The 25507-nt window shown below is 37.1% G+C and overlaps 2 protein-coding genes across 2 annotated transcripts in view; both read right to left on the reverse strand.

Annotated features, from left to right (window-relative positions):
* GOLGA1 (golgin A1) overlaps window positions 1-10998 on the reverse strand; it is a 51297-nt gene extending 40299 nt beyond the window's left edge. The window contains exons 1-6 of the mRNA XM_065879301.1: window positions 10906-10998; window positions 10053-10102; window positions 8913-9210; window positions 4141-4231; window positions 2074-2148; window positions 1047-1144 (exon numbers count right to left, since the gene is read on the reverse strand). Of these exons, the coding sequence (XP_065735373.1) occupies window positions 1047-1144; window positions 2074-2148; window positions 4141-4231; window positions 8913-9047 (399 nt within the window). The 5' untranslated portion in view covers window positions 9048-9210; window positions 10053-10102; window positions 10906-10998. The remainder of the gene's footprint in view (window positions 1-1046; window positions 1145-2073; window positions 2149-4140; window positions 4232-8912; window positions 9211-10052; window positions 10103-10905) is intronic.
* A 10527-nt stretch (window positions 10999-21525) lies between these two features.
* SCAI (suppressor of cancer cell invasion) overlaps window positions 21526-25507 on the reverse strand; it is a 136049-nt gene continuing 132067 nt past the window's right edge. Inside the window, exon 18 of the mRNA XM_065879166.1 lies at window positions 21526-21686. Within this exon, the coding sequence (XP_065735238.1) occupies window positions 21540-21686 (147 nt within the window). The 3' untranslated portion in view covers window positions 21526-21539. The remainder of the gene's footprint in view (window positions 21687-25507) is intronic.

Here is a 25507-nt window from a genome sequence, read left to right on the forward strand (position 1 = left end):
ATTTACTGAAAAACAGGTGGGGGGCAGGGGTTGTCTTCAGCAGCCCCCGATCATTATTTTCCTTCTCATTTTCACTTTACCAATATCTTTTATGCCATCTGATAAAAGTTAAAGGAGAAGGGATTACGCCCCTTACTCACCAATCACAGAAGAGGGGAAAAAATAACCACTGGTACAAAAGGCTATATCCCAACTGCCTACAATCAGAGTCCACCAATTTTAGATTATCTCTTCATTTATATACATTCATATCACAGTTATTCACTAATTATTGGTGAATGATTTTTTTTTCTGGCTAGTAAATGTCTGACATGACTAATACACACTGTAAAACAAGTCAACCAACCACCCTACCTACTGCAGATGAAATAATGTATTTTCTTAAAATGAAACGTAATATAATAAATTGACCCTACCTTAATAAATCAGAATTATCATTACAGTATTTTGATGCTTATCTTAAATTTAAAATGCCATTGAACAAAATATACTTTATAATTATTGTAACAGCCAGTAATAGTATTAGTTTCTTATTGTCATTCATTCAGCATCTTTCAATGGATGGTTCTACTGAGATTACAGAAGCTCCTCTCAGTCTAGTTGGCTGGGGATGAGGAAACTTGGGACAGAGGTTGTAAGAACTATGTACTCCATGGATGATCACTAGCTCGATAGCATCTTCTCCACTATAAAGGCAAGTGTTTTGGGACTAGGCCTTCAAACAGGTTTTTGTAGGGCAGAGACCCTTTTCCTTATCTTGGGGTTCACCACCAGATTACGAACACACTACTTTCCTCTCAATTTTACAAAGTTATACAGTTTGGAAAATGATACTCTCACATTATGGACACATTTCATGATTATAACTGTAAAGTTCCTTAATAATTTCCCACCCTAAGGCCAAATGAAATCTCAAAGATCTTATAAAGCACTCCTTTTCTCCTGGGTTGTAAATATCTTCTACCAGGTTTATGGCATGATTTTTGAAATCATGTCACTAAGTGAAATCTTTCCACCAGCCTTGGGCAGTGCCACATATAAAATACCTGGTCCTTTCTGGCTAATGCCAAAGCCAGTCCTTCTGCCATTTTGGCTCTGTTGGCTTGGAATGTCTCATTCTGCTCTTGAAATTTCCGCATGGAAGCTGTTAACAAAGAGGCTCTATTTGAGATATGGAGATATTTCAGAAACAGCATGTCAAATAGCCCATGTGATTACTTTACAACTGTCACCTAACAAAAAAGGCCAAGGTCACAGAGTGGATTATGAGACTGGGAAAAACCTGACCCATCTTGACTTTCCCAGAATCTTTTGCCCTTAGTAATAGACCACAGTTTTGTTTTAGATTGTTTCCAATTGTTCTTGGTTTTTTGTTATAGTCAAGTATATACATTTAGGAAGATGCCAAAGGGTAACTTTTTAAATGATACAGTGATAGAACACTGAGTTAGGTAGGTTGCCAGAAAACACCAATGCTATTGCTAAGTGATGGCTACTACTACTTTATCAGAATTAAAACAAAAAGTCAAAACAAAAAACCCTTTCTTCCACCTTATTTTCCTCAAAAAAATTTTTTTAGTATATATCAACAAAAAATAACTTTCTACTTCTGTTAGCATCTTTCTTGGATTGAACCCAAAGGAGAACATATGATTTAGGGTAAACTAAACAAAATCTATGTTCTATTGTTAGAGGAGTGATGACAGATAGAGATTTTCCCCAGTTCTTGAACAAAGCAGCAATGAAGCTATGGCTAGAACCAAAGTTTCTTAATGTAGGCCCAAGGATCAGGCACTTGATTTTACTAAAAACTAAGGGCAGCCAATAAACCAGCCAACTGGATGAGATAGATAATAACCTTCTCCTAAGAAGCATGCCCATAAAGCAACGTGAGGATGAACTGTATGCTTGTAACTATCAGATAAATGTTACGTCAACTTGATTAAGAAGTACACTACTTATAAAATGAAGATCTGGGCTATGATGAAGGACAAACTTAACCATACGTTATTGTTTCATTTCAAAAAACTAAACCCTGGAAAGATTGAAAAAAGCAGGAAAAAAAATACGTACAATCCTGGTGTTTTTCTAATGCAATTTCAAGCTTCTCTTTTATCTTCTGCAAGTTTCGGACCTGTTCAGCATAGTCTTGGGTGAGGAGGGTGACGCACATACCAGGAATGGACAAACATCAGGAAAGGAAGTTAATTAAACAAAAAAAAAAATGAATGAAAATGATGATGATTTTCTCAACCTGAAAACCATTCCTGTTAAGGAAAGCTGGGCAGACAGCCTCCCATTAACAATGAACAACACAGGCAAACAGGTATAGTACAAACTACCCACGGTGTAAATGGTGAATACAAACAGGCAGATTTGTTTAGCCTTGAGAGAGAACAAGAACTGGGCCTGGTCTGGTCATCAGAAGTGCCCCGCCATGAAAACCACTATTATCTCATTACTTAATTTCAAATCTCAGTTTCACCTTCCTTTCCAGTCTTAGCAGTAGGATAGATCAAAGGGAGTTCACTGAACAGCTCACTTAGAGTCCATACAACTGAGTGACAGTGGTTAGGGCAATAGCAAACATCTTACCACAGTATTGCCTTTGCAATAAAAGTACTTAATTCTCTAGAAAAGTCAGCTTCCTTTCTACACAGAACTGAGCTGCCTATGACACATTAAAGGTGAAAGTCAGAATTAATTACCTTGGTAGCCAAAGAAGATAGTATGGTATAGTGGAAAAGTAGACAGGCTTTAGTTCAAATCCCAACTCTGTCAGTCCTTAGCTGAGAGACCTTAAGCAAATTATTGATCCTAAGTATTAGTTTCTTCATTTATGAAATGATGATATTAATTTATCTACCTCAAAGGATGTATTAGATAATAAACTAAATGTTCTATATGCCTTAATTATAAAACAAACTAAGTGCTTTAAGCACGTTGCACACAATGCTCAATAAAGGGTAGCTGATACTGTGGTTGCTGTTATTATTCATACTGAGCCTGTAGGTAAGTACCCAGGACATAAGTGGGCGTAATAAATGTCAGTCCTCTTCCCTGTCCCTCCTCTAACATCAGTCAAGCCCAAACTATTTAGGGAAGATCCATATTACCTTAGAGCTTTCTCCCCAACACTGAACAAATATAAAGTTACTTCACCTCTGTTACTGGTATTACTTACAGGTAGGGGTGACAGGATAATAACAATTGAGTTTAAAGCAGACTGTAGTGGTTTGGATCCCAGCTCTACCACCTACTACCTCTGTGACCTTAATGTCACGAAGTCTTGTTAGGCTAGAGTGAGAACAAAATGAGATAATGGACTACCTAGGAGCTGTGAGTTATACTATGTACCTTTGATAACTACACAAACACAAATATTTCACATACAACTTGGTGAATTTTGTAGTCTGTTGCTTTCATTACAGTAAAATGGGCATAAGGCCAAAGGACAAAAACAAACACAGAAGTCATTGACCACTTCACAGGCTGAAGCTTTCAAAATGTATCTACTGGCAGAAACCAAAATAAGAACTCACAACTCTACCACAAATATGCCCTGCTCAGGCAAAGGATATAATAGGAGTGGTGTACATCGTAAACTGCACATAAAAGACGTAATGAGAGTTATAGCGTCTATACAGGTGCTGAAGTTAGAAATACCACTGAAAAGTAGCCCAAAGACCCAGAAAGACATTACACAGGTGATATGTATCTGCAGCAAGTGGCAACGTAGCACCAGGCCCTGTCTGGTGCTGAAGAATCCAACATCTGTTGGCCATTCCCTAAAAATGCTATCTCCTAACCCTCTCCACCTGAAAGCAAGCTAGGCTAATGGATGAAAGATAGTTAAATCTACATATACTTTTAATACCTTTTATATCCACGGCTAGAAATCTCAGGAGCAGAAAAATGTCAGTTTTTTTTTTTTATTAACTTTAAAACTCAGTTTTGAATTTACACTATTCAGTACGCTAACAAAAGAAGGGATTAAAGGGGGTACAAGTTGCTCCTTTTTGACTGAGAATATCAAAATATGTCAAAATAACTGTAAGGTTATGCTGTTTGGCTTTTTTATAGGCAAAGAGGGTCAGGCAAGGCAAGTTTCCTTTGCTTCTTATGAGTTCTTAGACATACCAGAAAGCCTGGCCTCTAATTTCCGTATCTGTTCATTCCTTCTCAAAAGCTGGGATGAAAGATCTTCTCTGGAGCTGCTTCCATCAGACGCCTGTTGAGACAGATATAAGAGGTTGTATTCATACCTGGATTTTTAGCAGCGTGAGACCACAATATTCAATCAGAAAGCAACAACTCTTATTTTACGTTTGGTTACACTTTAAGTGATAACTGAAAAGTTTCTCTAACTATAAAGTAGAAGCAACACTACCTCCATGTATAATGTGAGGAGATACAAGATGCAAAACAGATAAATTGTGTGTGTGTGTGTGTGTGTGTGTGTGTGTATGCGCGCACACACACTACTGGAATACACAGTGGTAAACAAATCCATTATGATCATATTACACCAAGTACATAATACAAAAAAATATATTTTCAGATAAAAAAGTAAAGCACTTTATTTTTCCAAAGGTAAAATCCTGAGGTAAAGGGAAGAAGGTTCTTTAGCAAGGGATCAAAGAAAGGCTGGTTGGTCTGTGATGAAGAACCTATCACTGACATTGATAAAGTTTCAGTATCTTCATCTATAAAACAAAGGGGTATCAATCTATAGCTCTAAAATGCATCAAAAACTTTAGCAGATAATATACATTCAGTAAATCACTGTATTAATGAGACATCAAATTTTCCCAATAATTTATATTATCTTAAAACACGTGCACTACTACTACTTTGGGCACTGCTTACTACTGCTAATAAATACATCACTTTACCTTTCTACTTTTGATTATAAAATTTTAAAAATACAGAAGAGTAAGAAGGGTGGTTTAATGAACACTCTCTCTCTACTTTAACAACTGCTGATTTTTCCCATATGTGCTTCATCAATTTTTATTCTACTATAGTACTTCAAATAGCAGACATTGACATTTCATCCTAAACATTTTGATAAACATTTCTAAAACATAAGGACATTTTCCTTTATAGCCACAATACCATTATTATACCTAACAAAATTAAAAATAATAGTATCTAATATCCAGTCTTCAGTCTTCCCCATTTACTGCCAAAATGTATTTAAAGGTGGTTGAACAACTCATTTTAAATATTCATTTACCCACTGAGCCACTTACTTGTCCATTATGGAGGGTATAGTTAAAAGGGAGTCTCAGGAGGCGGAAGGCCCAGGTTAAAGTCCCATCTTCACCATTAACAAACTACAAGAACTTGGACCAATTACTTAACTTCTCTGTGCACTGGTTTCGTCACATGTAAAATGTAACAAACATAATCTACGTCACAAAGCTGTGATGAGGATTAAATAAATCAATACTTGTCAGGTCTTGAAAACACAGCCTGGCACGTAATTAACTTTAATACGTGTCATCTGTTAGTAGTACAAGTTATGATTATTACTGTCAGTGAGACATCTATTCTTAGCACTGCGCTAAGCACTGGGAACAGTGGTGAAACGGAGTCCCGATCTAAGACAGCAGCAGCTGCAGCAACTACGAATTACGAAGTGCTTATTAAGAGCCAGGCACCATACTAAGTGTTTTATATACTATGCAGGAAAGAGTTAACATCCCAGGCCTGAGACTGCTATCCTTGGCAAGGCCTGCTTGTAAGGCGAGCCCTTGGCTGGCCTGTGGGAACTTAGATTTTACAAGGCTTCTCACCATTCCTGATAAGAATGGCTCACTGTACCTAAACTAATTGTGCCAAAAATACGGTTTATGCTGAACACCTGTTTTCATTCTGGGAGTCTGGAATTTTGGTAAATGCTAGGCAGAGGGTGCCTATATGACTAGCCTCCAGTAAAATTCCTGGGCACTGAGTCTCTAATGAGCTTCCTTGATAGACAACATTTTATCCTGTGTTGTCACAATTCCTTGCTGAGGGAAATAAGTGTGCCCTATGCAACTCCACTGGGAGAGGACTCTTGGAAGCCTGTGCCTGGTTTCCTCCAGACTTCGTTCATGCACCTTTTCCCTTTGCTAATTTTGCCTTGTAGTAAATGTTTTCACTGTGATAAATGATAGCAGTGAGTAAAACTATATGCTGAGTCCTGTGAGTTCTTCTAATGAATAATCGAACCTAGGGGAGAACCTTGCCTGCCCACCCTGCCCCAACACACATACTTTAATAAAGACAGGTATAGCTCCTATCTCCATTTTATAGATGTGGGAATTAAGGCACAGAAAAGTGACAAAAAATTTGCCCAAGGTCACACAATAACGATGAAAGAGGAATCAAATCCAGGTCTACCTCCATAACCTGGCCTGAGTTCCTAACTGTTACTCTATTGCCTCTCATGAAGCTCCCAGTTTAGTGGGAGAGCCAAACAAGCAAATCATCAACAACAATGCAGTGTAACAGGTGATATTACAGAGGATATAGGAGACAAGGGACCAAATTCAGCCAGTAGGGATAAAGAGTAGAGGGGGTGAGATGGGCAGGTCGGGTCAAGGGGGCTTCCTGGAAGTAACATGTGAGCCAAGTCTTGAAGGATGCACACAAGTATGTCAGAGGAATTCAGAAGTGAGAGGAGGACATAGGAGAAATTCCAGAGACAGGAGACAGAATATGCAAACATTTGTAGGTATGATGGAAAGTTGTCCATTCCATAAAGTACATTAAGTTCAATGTACAATGGCTGGAGCACAGGGTATAGGAACATAGAATGAGATAACGGTAGGATGGGTTAGCTGTGACAAGACCACAGAGGTTTACCATTATACTATAATAATGACTTTGCACTTCATCCTGCAGATGATGGGGAAGCCACTGAGGAGTTTCAAGCATTGGACAGACATGAACAGGTCCGCTCTGGGGAGTTATTGGAGCCAGGGGGCCCAGATAGGCTACCACATTTGTCCACGAAAGAAAGACAGCCTGAAATAAAATGGAAGTAAAATGTACTACTAGTAAATGGAGTACAAAGGGTAAGTTTGAGTCAGGAGATGGAAGCCAAAATACTTGCTGACTAACTGGACACCAAGAAGTGAAGAAGCGAAGAGTCTAAAATGTCTCCAAGGTTTCTTGCTGGTGACTTGGGGGATGAAGGTGCACATGTGGAAATGGAGTTAATGAATTCAGTTTTGTTCATGTTAGAATTTGAGATACCAGAGGAAAGGCACCTTGTTGGAGAAATATATGCAATGGGATATAAAGGTCTGGAGATAGGGAGTGAAGATCAGAATGTATACATAAATAAGTTCAAACAGATAACTTTAGAAGTCACACAGCAAAGTATTTCCTGAATTCAGGCCAATCTCCATATCTGGAATACATTCAAGATGAGCGACTTCATTTAGCAAGTCAGCGTGAAGGCAAAGCAAGTACTTCTGCCACAGAACTCAGCATTAAAACTATGTCCTTCAGCCTGGTGATCAAATGTGCATTTATATTTCCTGTTAAATACAGGAGCCAATGATAATTTAGATCTGGTCATCTATTGTTCCACCCCAATAACCTAATAGCTTCTGCCACGTAATCTGACCTGAACAGATAGTATGAGAAAGGAGGACTCATCTGACCATGGAAACAACTCAAGTATCTATCACTAGTAGAAGACAGAGGCAAATTGTGGCCTTTTCAAATGCTGGAATTTTACACAGCAGTAAAAATAAATGAATCACCTATAGTGTACCATTTTTATAAAGTTTGAAAACAAGCAACATTAAACAACAGATTGTTTATGAATATATATGTATCTGGTAGGATATTTTAAAAAGCAAAGGATTGATATACACAAACTTTTGGACAGGTTACCTGAAGGGGCGGAAAGGGAAGGGAACCAAGAAGGAGCAAACAAGTGGCTTTGACGGTACCGATAATGTTCTAGTTCTCTGTATAGGTGACAGATTTAACAAGCATTCATTTTATTTTTATGCCTTATACTTTACACTTACATTACATACATTCTTTTACATATATCAAGCATTATAAATAACTTCTTTTAAGTTATCTAACTTTAAGAGGATCCTGTCATATGCCACCGACCCGATTTTAATCCTAAGGCATGACACTTACCTAACACAGCAGCATCCTCAAATCTTTCCAGCTACAAAGGTATTTTACAAATAAGGGACACAGTGCAGCCATCAGTGCAATCTTTTCATCAATTTTCCCACTAAAATAGTGCTAATTCCCTGGCTAATTCCACACCAAACTCACAGACCTCGCTAAGCAACAATGACTTAAGAGTGTATATATGTGCAGACACAACAAGCCAAAGTATTTCGAGAAATGAAATGTAAAAGAAGATGCACAAGGTATACAGATGGAAAAAGAGTACAAGAGGACAATGTAGAGAATATGCAAAGGGACCCACGAAAAATAAGAAAAAAAATAGAAAAGCACCTCAGAGCAAGAAGAATCAGATATAAACTACAAATAATCTTGCAATTTTAAAAGAAAATACTTATTGGAGGGACTTCCCTGGTGGTCCAGTGGCTAAAGACTCCATGCTCCCAATGCAGGGGGCCCAGGTTCGATCCCTGGTCAGAGAACTAGATCCCACATGCTGCAACTGAGAGTTCCCATGCTGCAACTCAAGATCCCACATGCTGCAACTAAAGATCCTGCGTGCTGCAACAAAGATCCCGAGGGCCGCAACTAAGACCCAGAGCAGCCAAATAAATACATAAATATCTAAAAATATATATATATATAAAAACGGCTATTACAAAATAATAATAAAAATTTATTGCAAAGATTCCCTGAAATATTATTTTAAAAATACAATGAGGCTGTACCAAACATTAAAAACTAGAGAAGATACTTACAAAGTCATCTCCTGAGTCAGCTCCCATGGAGGCAACCGATTCCTTGCTCACTGATCGTGGGATCCTAGTAGCACCTCCTGGCCTCTGAATGACAGCAGTCTCTTCTGCAATTTTCTTCTTTAGTTTTGCAAACATTTTGCTGTGTGGCTATCCTGCACTGAGGGCCAGGTCTTGAACCCCCAACAGTCGTTAGGCCAGCAACCAGGAATTCCGAGACAGGTGCCTAAAAAGTTCCAGATATCCAAACTAACTGCATTCCCACTGAAATGTGGGCCAAAGGCTTGTGGCAATAGCGTATCTATAAATCAGATGAAAGAGCGCCTCTGAGTTAAACACCAGAGAAATTTCACATCTGGGTTGTTTTGTTAAGCTTCAGGTTTCAAGATTAAGTTTCATAAGTTTACATGCACACTTACTAGAACACAATTACTAAACATCTGAAAAGCACTCAGGTGCTACAGATGCATGTACAGATAAGGAAATCCAGTCTCAAGGAGGTGAAGTAATCTGCCAAAGATTGTGTGGCTAAACGCAGCGCTGGCATTTGAACCCAGGACTCTGACTCACAAGTCCTTACTCTTTTTTTTTTTTTAATTACACCACATTGGCTGTGGCATGTAACACATCAAGTAAAATTTCCCACAGCAAACATTAACATAATGCTTCTGAATCCTTCCCCCAATAATATTAAGTTCAACTACATTTTAGACAAAAACATGTAACTCAATACAGGGAGAAGGTATAATGTTCTAATGTTCCAAGATGGTTTGGAATCAGCTGTTCACTAGAAAATGTTGACAACTTTTTTCCTAAAAAAACAGGCAAGCCAGCCAACGTATCAGATATCCTTAAATGTTTCCTGGAAATGCTGTGTGGTTCTCTTTTTTAAGAGTGACTAAAATTACCTCAAGTCAATTTCTTTTTTCACAATGTTTTACATGATATTCAAACATCTTTCCCTCCTAACGTGCATGAAACATTTACATTCTGGGTCCAAACTTAACTTTTGATATTTTGTGGAGGATAACTAAGCTCCACTCTAAGATGTACAAATGACTTCTTACCACTTCAGAGCATCCATTTAAGTCTGTACAATTCTTCAAAAGTTTTACCTTCAATGTCTGTAAACAACCTACTCACCTGGCTTATCTACTAGATTTAAAACAGCTTGGAGGTCAAAGCTTTCTGTCCTGCATGAAGACAAAAATAAAATGCATTGAATATTTCCTCTCAAGTGTAAGGCCAAAATGTTGCAGGGTCGGGCCAGGGGTGTGGAAGAGGAGGTAGGAAGGACTAAGGTGAGGGGGAGAGAAAATCTGTTCTACCACAATCCTCAGGGGTATCCCCTCCCTCACCCTGGTCTTTGCATCTGTGATTTGCCTAAGAGCTTCACTTAAAGGCACAAAGAACAGAATCTCTCATTGTAGTAAGTGGCTAAACTCACTTCGCCTTGGGAGGAGCAGTGAGCAAAAGAACTTTAACGAGATTAAGGTTTCCCAGGGCTAGTATTTATTTCAGTTGATTCTGACAGTCACACTGTTTACCCGGCCAGACCCCAGAGCCTTGACTCGAACTAAGAAAGTCGCTGAGAAAAAGGATGGCTAAGTTGGGTAAAAGAGCTTTCTAATGCCCGGGGGCCAGCCACCTGCCACGGCAGTTTGGATCCCACTCAGTCTCCTTCCAGACCCGCCCGTGCGTGGACTGTCAAAGAAGGGAAGGACCAATGTGTCTCCCATTTAACAGCAGGGAAACCGAGACCCAAAGAGGAGGAGTGACTGGTCCAAAGTCGCGCAGGGGGGGAAATTCCGGAACCCCAGGCTTCAGGTTCCCAGGCCGGGGAGCCCGCCTCTGCCCCCACCCTCGTCCTTTCTGCACCCCGGTACTGCCCTCCGCCTTGGGTCTTGGGCAACCCAGTCGGGGCCTCTTTGGGCGCACTCCGAGACCACCGGGAGAAAGAGGGGCCTGCTCGTGTCTCCGGTCCCCGCCCGCGCACCTGCCGCTCTCTGGGCAGCCGGCAGACCCCGCCTCCGGGGCCTCTCGTGAGCGCCGGCCCGCGTCACCAGCCCCCACAGCCGGCCTGCGGGCAAAGCAGCAAACCGGAACCGCACTTCCACAAGCGCGCCGGAAGTGGCTGCGCGCGGGCCGTCCCACCGTGCGCATGCGCCTGAACGCCGTCTTCCCGGCGGCCGGCGCGAGCTGCGGGGTGGCGGTTGGGCCGGAACCGCTGGAGGGCGCGGGGCTGGGCGCTCCCTGAAGCCGGTCCGCCACGTCAGCAGGCGGCCAAACCCTCGTAGGAGGGCTGGATGGCTGAAGCACTTCTTTCCTTTTTTTTTTCTTTTTAAAGGGGGCGGTGCGGAGCGGGGGAAGTGGTAGGAACCTGGTGCAAAGGGGAAAGAACTGATTGCTGCGGTGGTGCCAGCCTGCGGCGTGGAAACCTCAGGCCGTGGCTGCGCTGGCCCAACCCAGACTTTTCACTCCTCTCCCTGCATCCCAGTCTGCACCCTACACGGCCGCCTTGTACCTGCAAGCCCCTGCCGCCTTCCTCACGCTGGAACCTATGGCTCCACACGTTAGTACTGAGAACTCGCGCTTCGTAATGGGTGTTTTCAGTTTTGTGCCTGTGACCCACTTGTAGGACACGTAATGTGTCATTGAAAGAAGAGCTTCCGGAATCATACCCTTACTATATAGTGCAGTCTGATATATTGCATTTCATTAGAAACACACGCTAGCGGCAGCCCACCACATTCATTTCACTAGCCACTAATGGGCCTCCAACTTTTGACAGATGAAGAAAGTCCAGAGAGGTAAAACTGCCTTGTACAAAGTTACAGTACAAACTGGTAGCCTACGTCGGCTCTCGACTCCTTAATGCCAACCAAGCCAGACATTCCACATTGAAGTTGCACATGTTCTTGCCCAGACCCAACACCAGCCTGAGGGCCAGCAGCTTCAACCCAATCCCCTGAAACAATCCCTCCCTCAGTGTGTCCCACCTGGAGGAGGGCAGGGAAAAAACCAAGACTAGGACGTAGAAGAAATTTACAAACTAAAACAATAGCATCAAATCTTCAACCTCAAGACTGTTTCAAGTAACCGAGGAATTATCTGAAAGAAGCAAACCCTATCAGTTTAGCCCTTACGTTGTCAACAATCTGAAGAAGTAGCAAAAACTTTAAGCAAATAATGTTTATTTTTATATCGATGATACACTTTATACGTGAATTCAAGATACAAAATTCATTTACAAGAGTTCACACCGGATGAATGTAATCACATTCCTAGAGAGAACATTTATCAATGCAAAAATGTCTTCAATACACTGACAACAAAAATCAAATATTCTGTAATCTTGTTATTCAATAAACATCAAAACAATGTTTAACTCTCCATCCTCTACTATTTAAGAGCCCTCAAGGTGGTAGGCACCATATAACAGAAGAAAACATTGGAAAAGACAAGGGCCTACTGAATCTGCTCTGCAGAATCACAGTGTTTACTCTGATATTCATTTACTTAAGTAGTGAAAGGCTTGCTATCCTTTATGACAAATCACGTACCATACAAGAGTCAAAAGTGATGATCAAGAAAATAAAATGTTTTGATAACTTCTCAATTTCTAAAATCTATGACATATTAGCCATAACAGACAAAGCAGAAAAAGGCTGCTGAAAAGGAATACAATAGGAAAACATCCTTAAGAGTATGTATGGCTTAAGCAATTTAGAAACACAACAGATAAGACTTATACAATACCACAGTTGTTCAAGTCCGATGATATTGACAATATAATTTTCCCCCTTAGTCATTGGTGGTAAATAGCCCCTTCAAATTTAAGTCTACTGAGAACACATATAAAACTAGTGAATCCAAATGGTTTCTTGTCTCACAGAGCTGACTTGATGGATTTTGTTCTACTAAAGTATTAACCCACAATACCCAAAATTTAATACAAATGAGCAACAAGACTACGTTTCAAGGATTACAGTGATTGGTGAATAGCTAGATAGGCAACCAAATAGCTTCATTATTTGCACGACAGATTAGCAGCACTTGGATAAGAACTGTTACGTGAAAATTATTGTGCTTCAACCTCTCAAAGAGAGCTAATAAATATACCTCTATAATCCTTATAGTGTTACAGTTCTATAACATTTCAGTTACAGACAAGCACAATTTTTAAAAAGTATTTCACACCACTACAAAATCAAGTAATTATATTCTCCAAATGTAATTTCTGTTATGATTGAAACAAGTGCATTTCTGCCTAATATCCATAATATAGACAATAGGTTCACCATTATTTTCAGGGAAAAAAGACCAAATATAACTTATTTTAACTCCTATTTGATTATCTTAACCTTTAGTGATGACTTGAATAAAGAAAAGGGTATTCAACCTTACAATGGAAACTACTCAGACAAAATAATAATGTGGCCTGAAATGACAAAATTCTTTAGAGCTAAGTAGGAAATGATTTAAAACTGCTTCATCACATTCAATGATTAGTGAAACCACTATTTTTACTGGTGCTACACAGTGAAGATAAACCTATTTGGATAAATTCCTTCATTTGTAAACTCTACTATGAAAATGGTAGGACATTGCATCTGCCTTTCCTATTACCTAAGACCTTTCTACTTTGACAGGAAGAAGCCTCCAAAGTGTATCTCTTGATTGTTGAGTGGCAAGGTTTATTAAAAACAACAAATAAAAAACAGCTGGAGAACTAGTCATATGATCTATGTGATGAAAGGAATGTAACCAGATAACTATAAAAAGCCACAAACACAAAGACCTAAAATATTTTACTGAACCATTGAGTTCTTTTTAATAATAAAGAAACAAAAGTTTTTTAAAAAACTCATTCTGCAAGAAATAGTAAATAAAAATTCTTATTGCCCTAAAACATTTGAAGCAATTTTTCCTGCAGATTTCTAATACATTACAACACATACCTATAATCTAAAAAAAATGTCAGTAACATGCAAAGAAGGGTAGGAATAGATTTTTAAATTTAAATAGTGTTTATTTCTATATGTTTGGAAATATTTACTCGGGATTATCATATATGATCATTTCACATTTTACAATGGTTTGATGTTTGAAAATATCAAACCATTTTACTGATTTGATGTTTGAAAAGACTTATGGGTCAAATTGTAATGTTTACAAATCTTAATTTTCAATCACAGATAAGTGGACATTCATGACAGTTTCAAGAGAGAAAAGAATATTAGTAATATAGGGCTTCCCTGGTGGTGCAGTGGTTAACAATCTGCCTGCCAATGCAGGAGACACGGGTTCGACCCCTGGCCCAGGAAGATCCCACATGCCACAGAGCAACTAAGCCCATGTGCCACAACTACTGAGCCTGTGCCCTAGAGCCTGTGAGCCACAATTACTGAGCCCACGTGCCACAACTACTGAAGCCCACGTGCCTAGAGGCCGTGCTCCGCAACAAGAGAAGCCACTGCAGTAAGAAGCCCGCGCACCACAACAGAGTAGCCCCCGCTAACCCAACTAGAGAAAGCCTGCGTGCAGCGAAGACCCAACGCAGCCAAAAATAAAATAAATTAAAAAAAAAGAATATTAGTAATATAACATAAAATTTTAAATAATGTTTACTGCATACCTAAAGGAAGGCTAGCTATAATTCCCCATCTCATTCTGAAGTGACATAAACACTCATTCTATTAATTTTCATTCCATAAGCCTATCAGAAAAGTAAAAAAATCTCAACCCTAAAATTACCAATGTCTCAATAAACAATACTACACCTAAAAAGATGATTGTCTTGGGATGTAGACTGGAATTGTTCACCAAAATATTCCCAATTTATAGTCTGTTCTATGACCAAATTCAGGCTTTATGATTAAGTGAATCTGGAGTGCAGAATTAGTATACCTCAAACTGCTAAAAAACTCTGAAAGCACTGTTCAAATATGTTTTTTAAAAAATCATACTGCTTAGACTAGTTTGATAATTTAAAATATAACTTTAAAAAAACACAAATTAACAAAAATGTTTAAATTAAGAAATGGTGCTTCAGTCAGTGATTAACAACGTTATATAGAAATGGAATTCTTCTTAAAAGTCAATATTACACCAAACTAAGTTAAAAATATCAATTTTAGCTTAAGAAAACATTTCACATCTACAGAATTCCAAAGGAAATATTTCTATGGCATCAACAAATTAGTTACACTTGATTTAATACATTTATCTTTACCCATTTAAGGGCATGTCCCCCTACATCATCCTGACATCCTTCCCTTCAATAGGTGATTGATTCCATTCACACATCAATTATCCTTCCTTAAACACAAGGCATGTTTAATAAATCTCTGTGTTCAAAAATTCAGTGAAGCTGGGACACAGTGTAATTATTATGTTTTGAAATTCTCGTTTGAGGAAGATTAACTGCCTTAATAAAATTGTTTTTTAAGGTAAAGTGGTCACAGTATCCAGGAAAGAACTGGAGGTACAGCATGAACAGGTATAAAGTATCCATGTCTAAGACTGCAGGAGAATAGGGGGAGAGAGGACTTGGTTTTCTAAGCAATTCTTATTTAATTGCAACCTGACTGTTAGAGAGTCAGGTCATATTCACAATGTCAGTCTCATCTACTACACTTCTAAATGCTGCTGCTCTCCTCAAATCAATGTCCACATTAAGCATGAGTCAGTTCCATGAATTTTAAATAGCATAACATCTGCTCTGCTACTCTCCAGTTGCAATAAATGATTTGGTTACTAAAACAACTCGAACATCAGACACTATGAACGTTTTCACTGATTTTCTCAGAAAGAATACATCACCAAATTTTAATATGTATTTAAGAAAAAGGCTATTACAACTTTATTTAAAATTTAACATTGTAATTGAGAAGTGTTATGAATACTTGGCTGACATATTAAAAATACAATGAAGAGGCAAACGTAACATTTTGGAGAACAGTAGAAATGACTCCTGACTTTTCTCTTTAAGATAATTTAAAATTGGATCAGATAGATTTAATCTTCTGAAGAATAATGGGGTAAATAGTTGTTTGCAGTTATATTTTATCAAGCAGAAAAATAACCCCTACTTAATTTTTGTGGTGAATGTATTCAAGTGTATATTAAATATCTCCTACACTCTTCCGTGCAAATAAACATGCCCAGTGAAGACCCGAGTAACCGAATATTGATCTCTGTGATATTCCATAGGTTCACACATTGGCACTGCACATATTTACTATCCTCTTATCCTCCCCTACCTGTCATTCTTGGTAGAGGTTTGAAGGCCCCACTTTTATAGCATGCCATGCACCTATTATTAAGAATCCTACTTCATGTGTGAATGTATCAATTTGCAGAACACAGTGGTCTCACAGAGACAAAGAAATACAACTGGAGGCATTTTATTCACTGAAAGCATTTTCTCAGATAAGCATACTCATCTTTGATATGCAGCTCCAATTAGAAAAATCTCTCGTTAGAAATGCCAAGACAGGACTAAATTAATCACAGCTGCTGCAAATATAAAGGTTATCAACCTCTTGTTCCTCATTAAATTCGACCCTACCTAGGTAAAGCCCTCCTCTACCTAATGCTCCTTTTTCTGCCTCACAGAGGTAAGATGAGACACACCGGTGAAAAAAATATTGTTCCCAAATTAAACTGTGGTATCAGGCATTAAAATGGCAACTAGGAACGTATTTCCCTACTTAAAGGACATTTTCCTATCTATTTTGAAATGTGATCAAAGTAATTTTTTCCACTGCCCCTTGATTCTCAATATAAATACTTATGTTACTAAGTAATAATACCCAACTACAGGCAAGAAAATAAAGTACTAATATAGCTTAAGAACCTGCTGGTGTCTCAGTTTCACATACTTAGGTTTTTCAGGTTCCTATCACTAATTTATCATCAGTTTAAATGGAAATTGGCAGATGATTTTAAAGCTAAGAATATCCAGCTTTCTGTTAAGATCTTCATGTCCTAATTTCAACTCCAAATTAGTCCATTTTACCCAAACACAAGCCCCTCAAAATAGAGGCTCACGATTGAGATACAGCCACAACCTAATTACAGCAGCATGAACAATGCCACCATGATGTCCTCACAGAACTTAAATAAATTCAGCCCACAATGGGCATGGGTATATAATATACACATACTGTATCTCTGCATACCATATATTTACAAATATGTACATATATACAAAAAGTATACACAGAGATTCAGCATCATGAAAATATATACATGCCACTGCAAATAAAATAAGAATTTCAAATAAATAAGGACAACAAAAAAGCCCTCAATGTAAATATCCTTAATACTCTCCAAACAAACATACAGGAACATATACACCCAAAATATCACCAGGAGATTCATATCATTCATATTCATATCAAATCTTTTTACTCACTTAGGATGGGGAGGTGGTTCCGCATCACAGGCAGTAGCCAAGTTTGCAGACCTTAGTACCTTACTATATTTCCTGTCCAGAATATTCTCTGTATATCAGACTGATTACAAGTCTCCGTGGATAACTAAGTACAAGATTTTTCAACAGAGTCCAAAACCCTTCTAAGAGACAGAAAGTTACTAACTCACACAGGTCAGAGATTAAACTCGGAGAAAAATGCTAATGAAAGCTCTCATAATTAATATATACATTGGATTTGTTGCTTTTCCCTTTACCTCAAAGAAATTCAGTTCAATCACCACCTAATCTGTCTCAGGGAATACTACTGCAAGAAGAAAACAAAGCATAGTAGCCACAAGTGAGAAAAATAAAACCCAGATCCTTTACCAGGAAAATTTCAGTCATGACTAGATTGCACTTTGCTTTTATAATCTCAAAACATTTCAACTTGGTAAAAATATAAAGGGTACAATAAAGTCTATGTGCTTTGAGAGGTTTTTGAGAGCACCACTTCCTAGGAAGAAAAAACACACACACACATACACAAAGGATATACTCTGGCTAAAATCAAAGATAAAATGTCTGACTTGTGGATTTTTTTATAAATAATAAATTAAAATTTGCTGGGGCTGATTGATTTACTGGTTTCAATATTTGATATATTAAAAAAATACCATAGCTTTTGTGCCAAAATATAAATCTCTAATTATTTCTTTCTTGTTCATTATAGAAAGCAACCTGAGCTACTGGAAAGACTGGGCTGAGATTAGGAGATTTGAGTTTTAGTTCTAGCTCCATCTTTATGAAAAAAAACTGAGTTTTTTGGGGTCGCAGCTTTCTCTTCTGTAAATTAGGGAAGATAGTCGCTTTATCAACTTCAGAAATATACGGACAAAGAAAGAGAAAACAATTCCATTGTGCTTAATTTTGTTTTGTATATAACTGACTTCTTGCACTCTTACACTATTTTGTTTACAGTGGTTCTTAGGTGAGGTGAGACACTATCAGAATCTCCAGGGGGGAGTTTGTGCAATTTGAAAGCAAAGAAGTACCCTTTCTCATTGTTTTGCTTTGTTCTTAGTTCCAAAATTTAAATTTCTATGAATTCTAAAAATAAATAAAGGGTTTAACATTTTAATATTCATAAAGGGGAGCAGTATATATTGAGAAAATAAGATTCTCTGCCATTGCCATCTTGAGCCCATTGAGTGATTGTCCTTTTTCATTTCCTCTTCCTTAATTAAAGTAAGGTCTTAAAATGTAGAAGCTGGGTAATGGGTATAAAATGTTCATTAAACTCTGTGTATGTTTTAAATTTTCATAACAAAAAGTTAAAAAAAACAACAACAAAGGAATACAAGTGTTTGCACAAATGTAACCTTCACAATAAGGCCTACCCCGATCACTCACTGAAACATTATTTTCTGCCTAAAAACAAACGAAAAATTTCCCTTGCCACACTCTAAATTTTCTTCATACTATTTAAAACTTTCTAACATAAATTTACTTATTATATTTATTGCCTGATTCATCCTACTAGAATATAAGCATCATGAAAACAAGGACTTTTAAGTCTACGTTGTCTGTTTCACCAATGCCTAGGACAAAATCTGGAGTATAGCGTTGTTCAATACACATTTTTTTAAAGGCATGAATGAAACAATAGTTTAGAATTTTCCAGCACAGTTTTCCTCTCAAGATTACTTTAGTTCACTTAAAATTTTTAACCACCAGTAAGGAATTACACTACTATTAACTTGAGGAGCAAGGTCATCATCTAAACACTAGCTGTGAGTTCCAAGACCCCTTGTTCTTAGACAAACACGTTACTAATAACAAAAGCTCCAATTTCTTCTGGAGATTCTCTCTCTGAACTAGTTTCTACAACAACTAAGTGGGACCCAGATATTTTCTTGAACAAAAACTAGGTAAAAATGACATAGAAAAGAAAATGTTGTATATACTAAAATAAGGGAAACCAATTTTCCAGGTGGCAGGGGTGGGAAAATCAGTATCTTTTGGAACCAAGAGTTCAAATTATAGAACCACAGAATTGGACAGAACCTTGGGCCAATGCCTTCATTTTACAGATGAGAGTGCTAAAAAGCAGAGACATGAAGACACTTGTCAAAGGGCATAAAGCTAGTTACCAGGAAAGCCAGGATTAGAACTCAGGTCTCCTAATTCTCAAGCCAGTGTTCTTTATGTTAAGTGAGGATAAAGCTCAGGATGATAAGTACTATTTTAAGCATCAGAGAACAGGAGAATATGTGTTGCTAGTACTGGCACAGAACTTCCAGGGAATTGAAACAAGAGGTCAGACAACTAAGGACAGTCTATTGCTGTGGTTCAGGTAAACACTGTTATGAAAGGAAAGCTATGAAGTTTATTAAAGTACTGGGGGGAAAAAAAAAAAGGAAAGCAGTCTTTATCTAATAATAAAAACCCACTAGCAAAGGAAATCTCTCTCCGGGGTAACTTTTCCAAAGCCTTCTGAAATAATGTTTAAAAGAACAAACAAAAATGACTTTTAAAAAAATTAATTAAAAAACCCACAAAGTCTCCCAAACCCAAGAACAATAACTTCAAGACTTCAGATGAAAAACCAACAAATTGGAACACATATATGAATAACTTAGACCAAAATAATTCTGTATGTTAGAAATAAAAACCAAGTTAAAAATATTACAATAAAATTTCCCTAGGGACATAGGAAAGAGGCACCAAAAGCAAACACCTCATTTCCCCTGGGACTGCCAGAGGCAGAGTTGTGAGCCTGTACAGAAAATTAGGTAGAAGGGCTTTTGATTCAACGATTTCTGAACTTGAATGCTGGGGAGTCAAAAGAGGGGAAAGAAATCATAGCTAGTACCTGTAAAATTATGAAGGGGATGAAAGGGGAGAAAAAACACAAAAATCTTTATATAATACACTGAACCCTATATAAAATAATAAAAAACTTGTGCATGAAATATAAAATAGTAAATATAAGGAGTTTTTAAAAACCTAATTTCCAAATTGTCAATGCAAAAGCAACTTCCATTTTAATTATATAACAATTCAGTTACCCTCAACTAAAATTAGTAACAACTCTGAAGTTTCATAAATCTGAACTAGGCAAAAAGATTACAAACTCTACTGTATACCACAGACCTCAACCTAGACAGTCTTTAAACTTGATCTCATTAATTAATAAAAGTTTAAATGGAATTCCTATGGAAACACTGTATTATGAAAACGACAACCTGATTTTTTGACTGAAAGATTTAAAAGTTGTTCTTTTTCACTTCCAGCATTCAAAGAATACAAAGAAAACAAAATATGCAAACATATCTCATGATAACACAGGACTCACACATTCCAAATGATATGTATCATCTCAAGACCTCAATTAAGGATTCAGCTTTTCAGATGCAAATCAATCCTATACAGTTACTGACATTCTGACAGCATTTAAACGAATTAAATGTTTTTAAGAACTATCTTGGGCTTCCCTGGTGGCGCAGTGGTTGAGAGTCCGCCTGCCGATACAGGGAACACAGGTTCGTGCCCCGGTCCGGGAGGATCCCATATGCCCGTGGGCCATGGCCGCTGGGCCTGCGCGTCCGGAGCCTGTGCTCCGCAAAGGGAGAGGCCACAGCAGTGAGAGGCCCTCATACCGAAAAAAGAAAAAAAAAACAAAAAAAAAGAACTATCTTGATTAGGCTTCAAAGAATCACACATTTTTCTATCTACTAACTTGGAATGAAAAGAAATATTACAGAAGGGCTCTGTTCTTGATTCTTAGTAGTCCATGCTGGCTAGTTTCATATTTGTGAACAATTACATGTTTTCCAAATCCACACATTTAAGGTCCAAGTATAAGAGTTGGGTTTTCCTCATTATACAAAAATAAATGATTTACTCTTCTCAGGGTGAGAATAGTGACTATATGAATGTAGGATCAGATGTTAGAGGTAAGTATCCATACCTCAAAACCAAAAAATAAAAATTCCAAGATTGAGTTTTTAAAAGACCTGAAACATTGTATTTTAAAACAGTTACCCTAAAAGTTTGAACAATTTTTTTCAGCTTGTTTTTAAAATGGTGGTCCTAAATTGAAAAATAAAAACTAAATAACATCACTATGTGTCTGTCATCACATTAGAAAACTGCACCATTTAAAATCTGTGGCAAATGAAAACTTGTTTCAACAGAGGATTTTTGTTTTAATAGTCATCTATGGTATTCTCAAGGAACACGTTTCGCACATCCAGAATGGATGCTAATTCCAAAATGTGCTTCTGGAGGTGAGGGTTCTCCACTGTTTCATCCCTTGGCAGTTGTGGATATGATTCTGGATAATTTCGTGTTTCCTGGAAAACAAAGAAGAGAAAAGTCAATTCTATAGTTTAAGGAAAGAAAATTATACACATTAATATTACTGTTAATATGAACAGTATTAAGAAGTAACTTAATATGCATATTTCTCCTTCATATTGGTAATATATTTGTTGAACATACGAAATTGCTGACATTTGACCATTTTGACCCCAAAAATGATAAGTTCATATGGTTCAACCCAATATATTCATTTAGTGAGTTATTTCATGAATATTTACTGGGGCCTATCATTTCTGGGAACTATGCTATATTGTGGAAACCATATAATTCCTACTTGCTGGGGGGGAAATCCTAAAATACACAGAATTTCAACAAGTATTTGTTAGTGAATAAATAAATACATGTTTCAGTAGAAATTAAAATGAGAGAAAAGACATGGGAAACCCTGAAAAGGTCAAATTAATGGGCCTGGGCAATTAATTATAGGAGAAGGAGGTGTCAAAAATGACTAAGATTTCAAGAATGGATGACTTGAAAGAAGAGTTGAGAGCTACTCAGAGAAAAAGAGATGTAAAGGAGGAGATAATTTGGGGATAGTATAAAGCTTCAGGTTTTAGGTATATTTTATTTAAGGTAATGGGCTATACAAAGAGGACAGCCCGTCAACCAGAATTTGAAAATTCAGGACCGTATCTCAGAAGACAGGTTTGAGGGCTTCCCTGGTGACAGATTGGTTAAGAATCCGCCTGCCAATGCAGGGGACATGGGTTCAAGCCCTGGTCCAGGAAGATCCCACATGTCGCGGAGCAACTAAGCCTGTGTGCCACAACTACTGAGCCTGTGCTCTAGAGCCCACGAGCCACAACTACTGAAGCCTGTGTGCCTAGAGCCCGTGCTCTGCAACAAGAGAAGCCACCGCAGTGAGAAGCCCGCGCACTGCAATGAAGACCAAATGCAGCAAAAATAAAATAAAATAAATTTTTTAAAAAAGAAGAAGACAGGTTTGAGCAGTTTATGTCATACTATATACATATATAATATATACACTGATACAATCTACATGAAGATAAATATTAATAGCCATGAAAATGGATGAGGTTTCTAAGCATATTAGCAAAGAGAGTGAAAAAAAGAGTCCCTAGAAAGAGAGATGAAAGATCAGGGGAAAAAACAAAAGAAGGACTAATAAAAGAAAAAAGAAAATAGTTTTTGTAATCACATGGAAGCAAAAGAAGAAGACAATTTCAAGAATAAAGTGATTCTCATTTGGAAATTCTTCTTCATTTGGTACTTTCTATAGACTACAATTTTGCCACATACTTAAAATTTACTGAAAAAATAAATTACCATTTTTCTATACATCTAACATGATGGTCCATATATTAAAAGGTCATTTCTATCTCTCTTGTGCCTGTAGGCCTCAGTAATTACATATTACAGAGACTAAATTCTCATTTTACCACACTAAATACTATGAGGAGTGACAATAATGAAAAGCTCAAAAACCCTAAAAAAAGAAAAAAAACAAAAAACCAGGAACTGCTGGGGCTACTGTAAACTGAACAACTCTCTCAGCTCACACAGGGCTGGGACATGTTTGAATTCTGACCAAACACCCCAAGGGTGGAGAATATGTGTTGAAACAGTGGACATATAAAAGAGACCCCAGAGAAATCATGCTTCTTAGTACTAGGCTGAAATAAATCTACATCTGTATGTTAATGCTACTGTAATAAATCTGCCCTTAAAAAGCTTAAAAACAAGCCAGGGAAAGGTCAAAAAGATGTTCAAGTAATTTAACTCCGGCCAGAACAAACCCAACGCTCTTTAAAGACAACAAAATAGAGAAATCAACATCGGAAAATTCATAATGCTCACAGTTTAACAGAAAATTACTAAACATACAAAGAATTAGAACTATGAGACCCCTAACCAGTAGAAAAAAAACAATAAAAGCAAACCTATAAATGATAGAGAATACAGTATTAGTAGGTAAAGACTTTAGCTATTATTATTCATTCAAGAACACAAAAGAAAACATAAATATAATGAGGAGAAAAATGGAAAATGTTATAAGAACCAAAAAGAACTTCTAGAGGTGAGAAAAATGTAATCCCTGAAATGAAAAACTAAATGGACATAGGATTAAGAGCACATTAGACACTGCAAAAGAAAACATCAGTAAAGTTGAAGACAACAGAAACTGAAACACAGAGAGAAAACAGACATTAAAAAAAATGAAGAGCATGTAAATAAACCTTTTTTCACTTAAAAAAAAAAAAAGCAAATCATTGACCTGTAGGACAATATTAGGTTGTTTAACATATATGTAATTGATGCGCCAGAAAGAGAAAGGGAGGAGTAGAGAAAATGTTTGAAGAAATAATGGCCAAAAATATTCTAAAATATATTAAATATGTTGATATTTAGATAGCTCTAAGATGCTCAATAAACACCAAGCAGGAAGAAAGCAACAAAGAAAAGCATATCAAGGTAGTACATCATAATCAAACTGTAGGAAACCAATGTAAATAGGAAACCTTAAAAACAGCCAGAAGAAAACACACATTACACATTGTAATAAGAGAACAATTATTCAGAAAATCAGTAAGGCTATAAAGAAGTTGAACAACATTATAAGCCAACGAGACCCAACAGACATTTATAGAACCCTTCATTCAACAGTAGCAGCATATATTGATACATTCATTTCAAGTGTCCCTAGAACATGTACCATTATAGACCACATTCTGGACAATAAAGCAAGTCTCAATAAATTAAAAGGACTCAAACAATACAAAGCATACTATTTGACCACAAAGGAATTAAATTAGAAATCAGTAAGATATCTTGAAAATTCCCAAAATTTAAACACTAAATAACATATTTCTAAATAACCCATGGTTCACAAAACACCAGAGTGAAATAAATACTGTTTCAGATAAATAAGCAATGAGAGAATTAATTACCACCAGATTTGCACTATAAGAAATGATAAAGGAAATTCTGTGGTAAGAAAAATGATACCAGATGGAAGATTAAATCTAAAGAAAGAAATTAAGAGTGCCAGCAATAATAGATATATAAGCTTTTCCTCCTCATTAAAATTTTTTTAGGAATTCCCCTGGCGGTCCAGTGGTTAAGACTCCACACTTTCACTGCAGGGTGTGCGGGTTCCATCCCTGGTCAGGGAGCTAAGATCCCACATGCTGCATGGCATGGCAAAAAAAAAAAAAAAAAAAAAAAGATAATTGACTGTTTAATGCTATGATAACCACAAAGTATCAAATAGTATATATCATACTCAAAAAGTCAAATGACAATAATAGTAGAGACTGGGAGGGAGAAAATGGAAGAATACTATTGGAAGATAATTACATTAAATGTGAAGTGATATTAAAAAAGCAAAACGAGACACAGCATAAATCTACAGTGTTATTAAAATAAAATTCTAAAACAAAACAAAACCTCAATTAAGTCAAATGAAAATGAAGGCAGGAGAGAAAGAAAAAAGGTACAAACTGCAGCCAGGACAAATAGAAAACAAATAATAGTATATTTAACTCAAACTATATTAAGAATTATACTTAATTTAAATGCAATTTAAAACTAAAAATGTCAAGTAAAAGGTAGATATGGTCAAACTAGATAAAAAAAGCAGGACCTAACGCTGTTGAAAAGAATTCCACTTTAAATATTAAGACAGATATAGGTTAAAAGTAAAAGAATAAAATAATATTTGCCATACAAACACAAACCAGAAGAAAAGTGGTATACTTATATTAATATTGCACAAACTAGATTGCAGATCAAGGAATAGTGCCACACATAAAGACAGTTCATAATGATGAAT

Source organism: Phocoena phocoena, chromosome 6 (assembly GCF_963924675.1).
Source record: "Phocoena phocoena chromosome 6, mPhoPho1.1, whole genome shotgun sequence".
Lineage (NCBI taxonomy): Eukaryota > Metazoa > Chordata > Mammalia > Artiodactyla > Phocoenidae > Phocoena > Phocoena phocoena.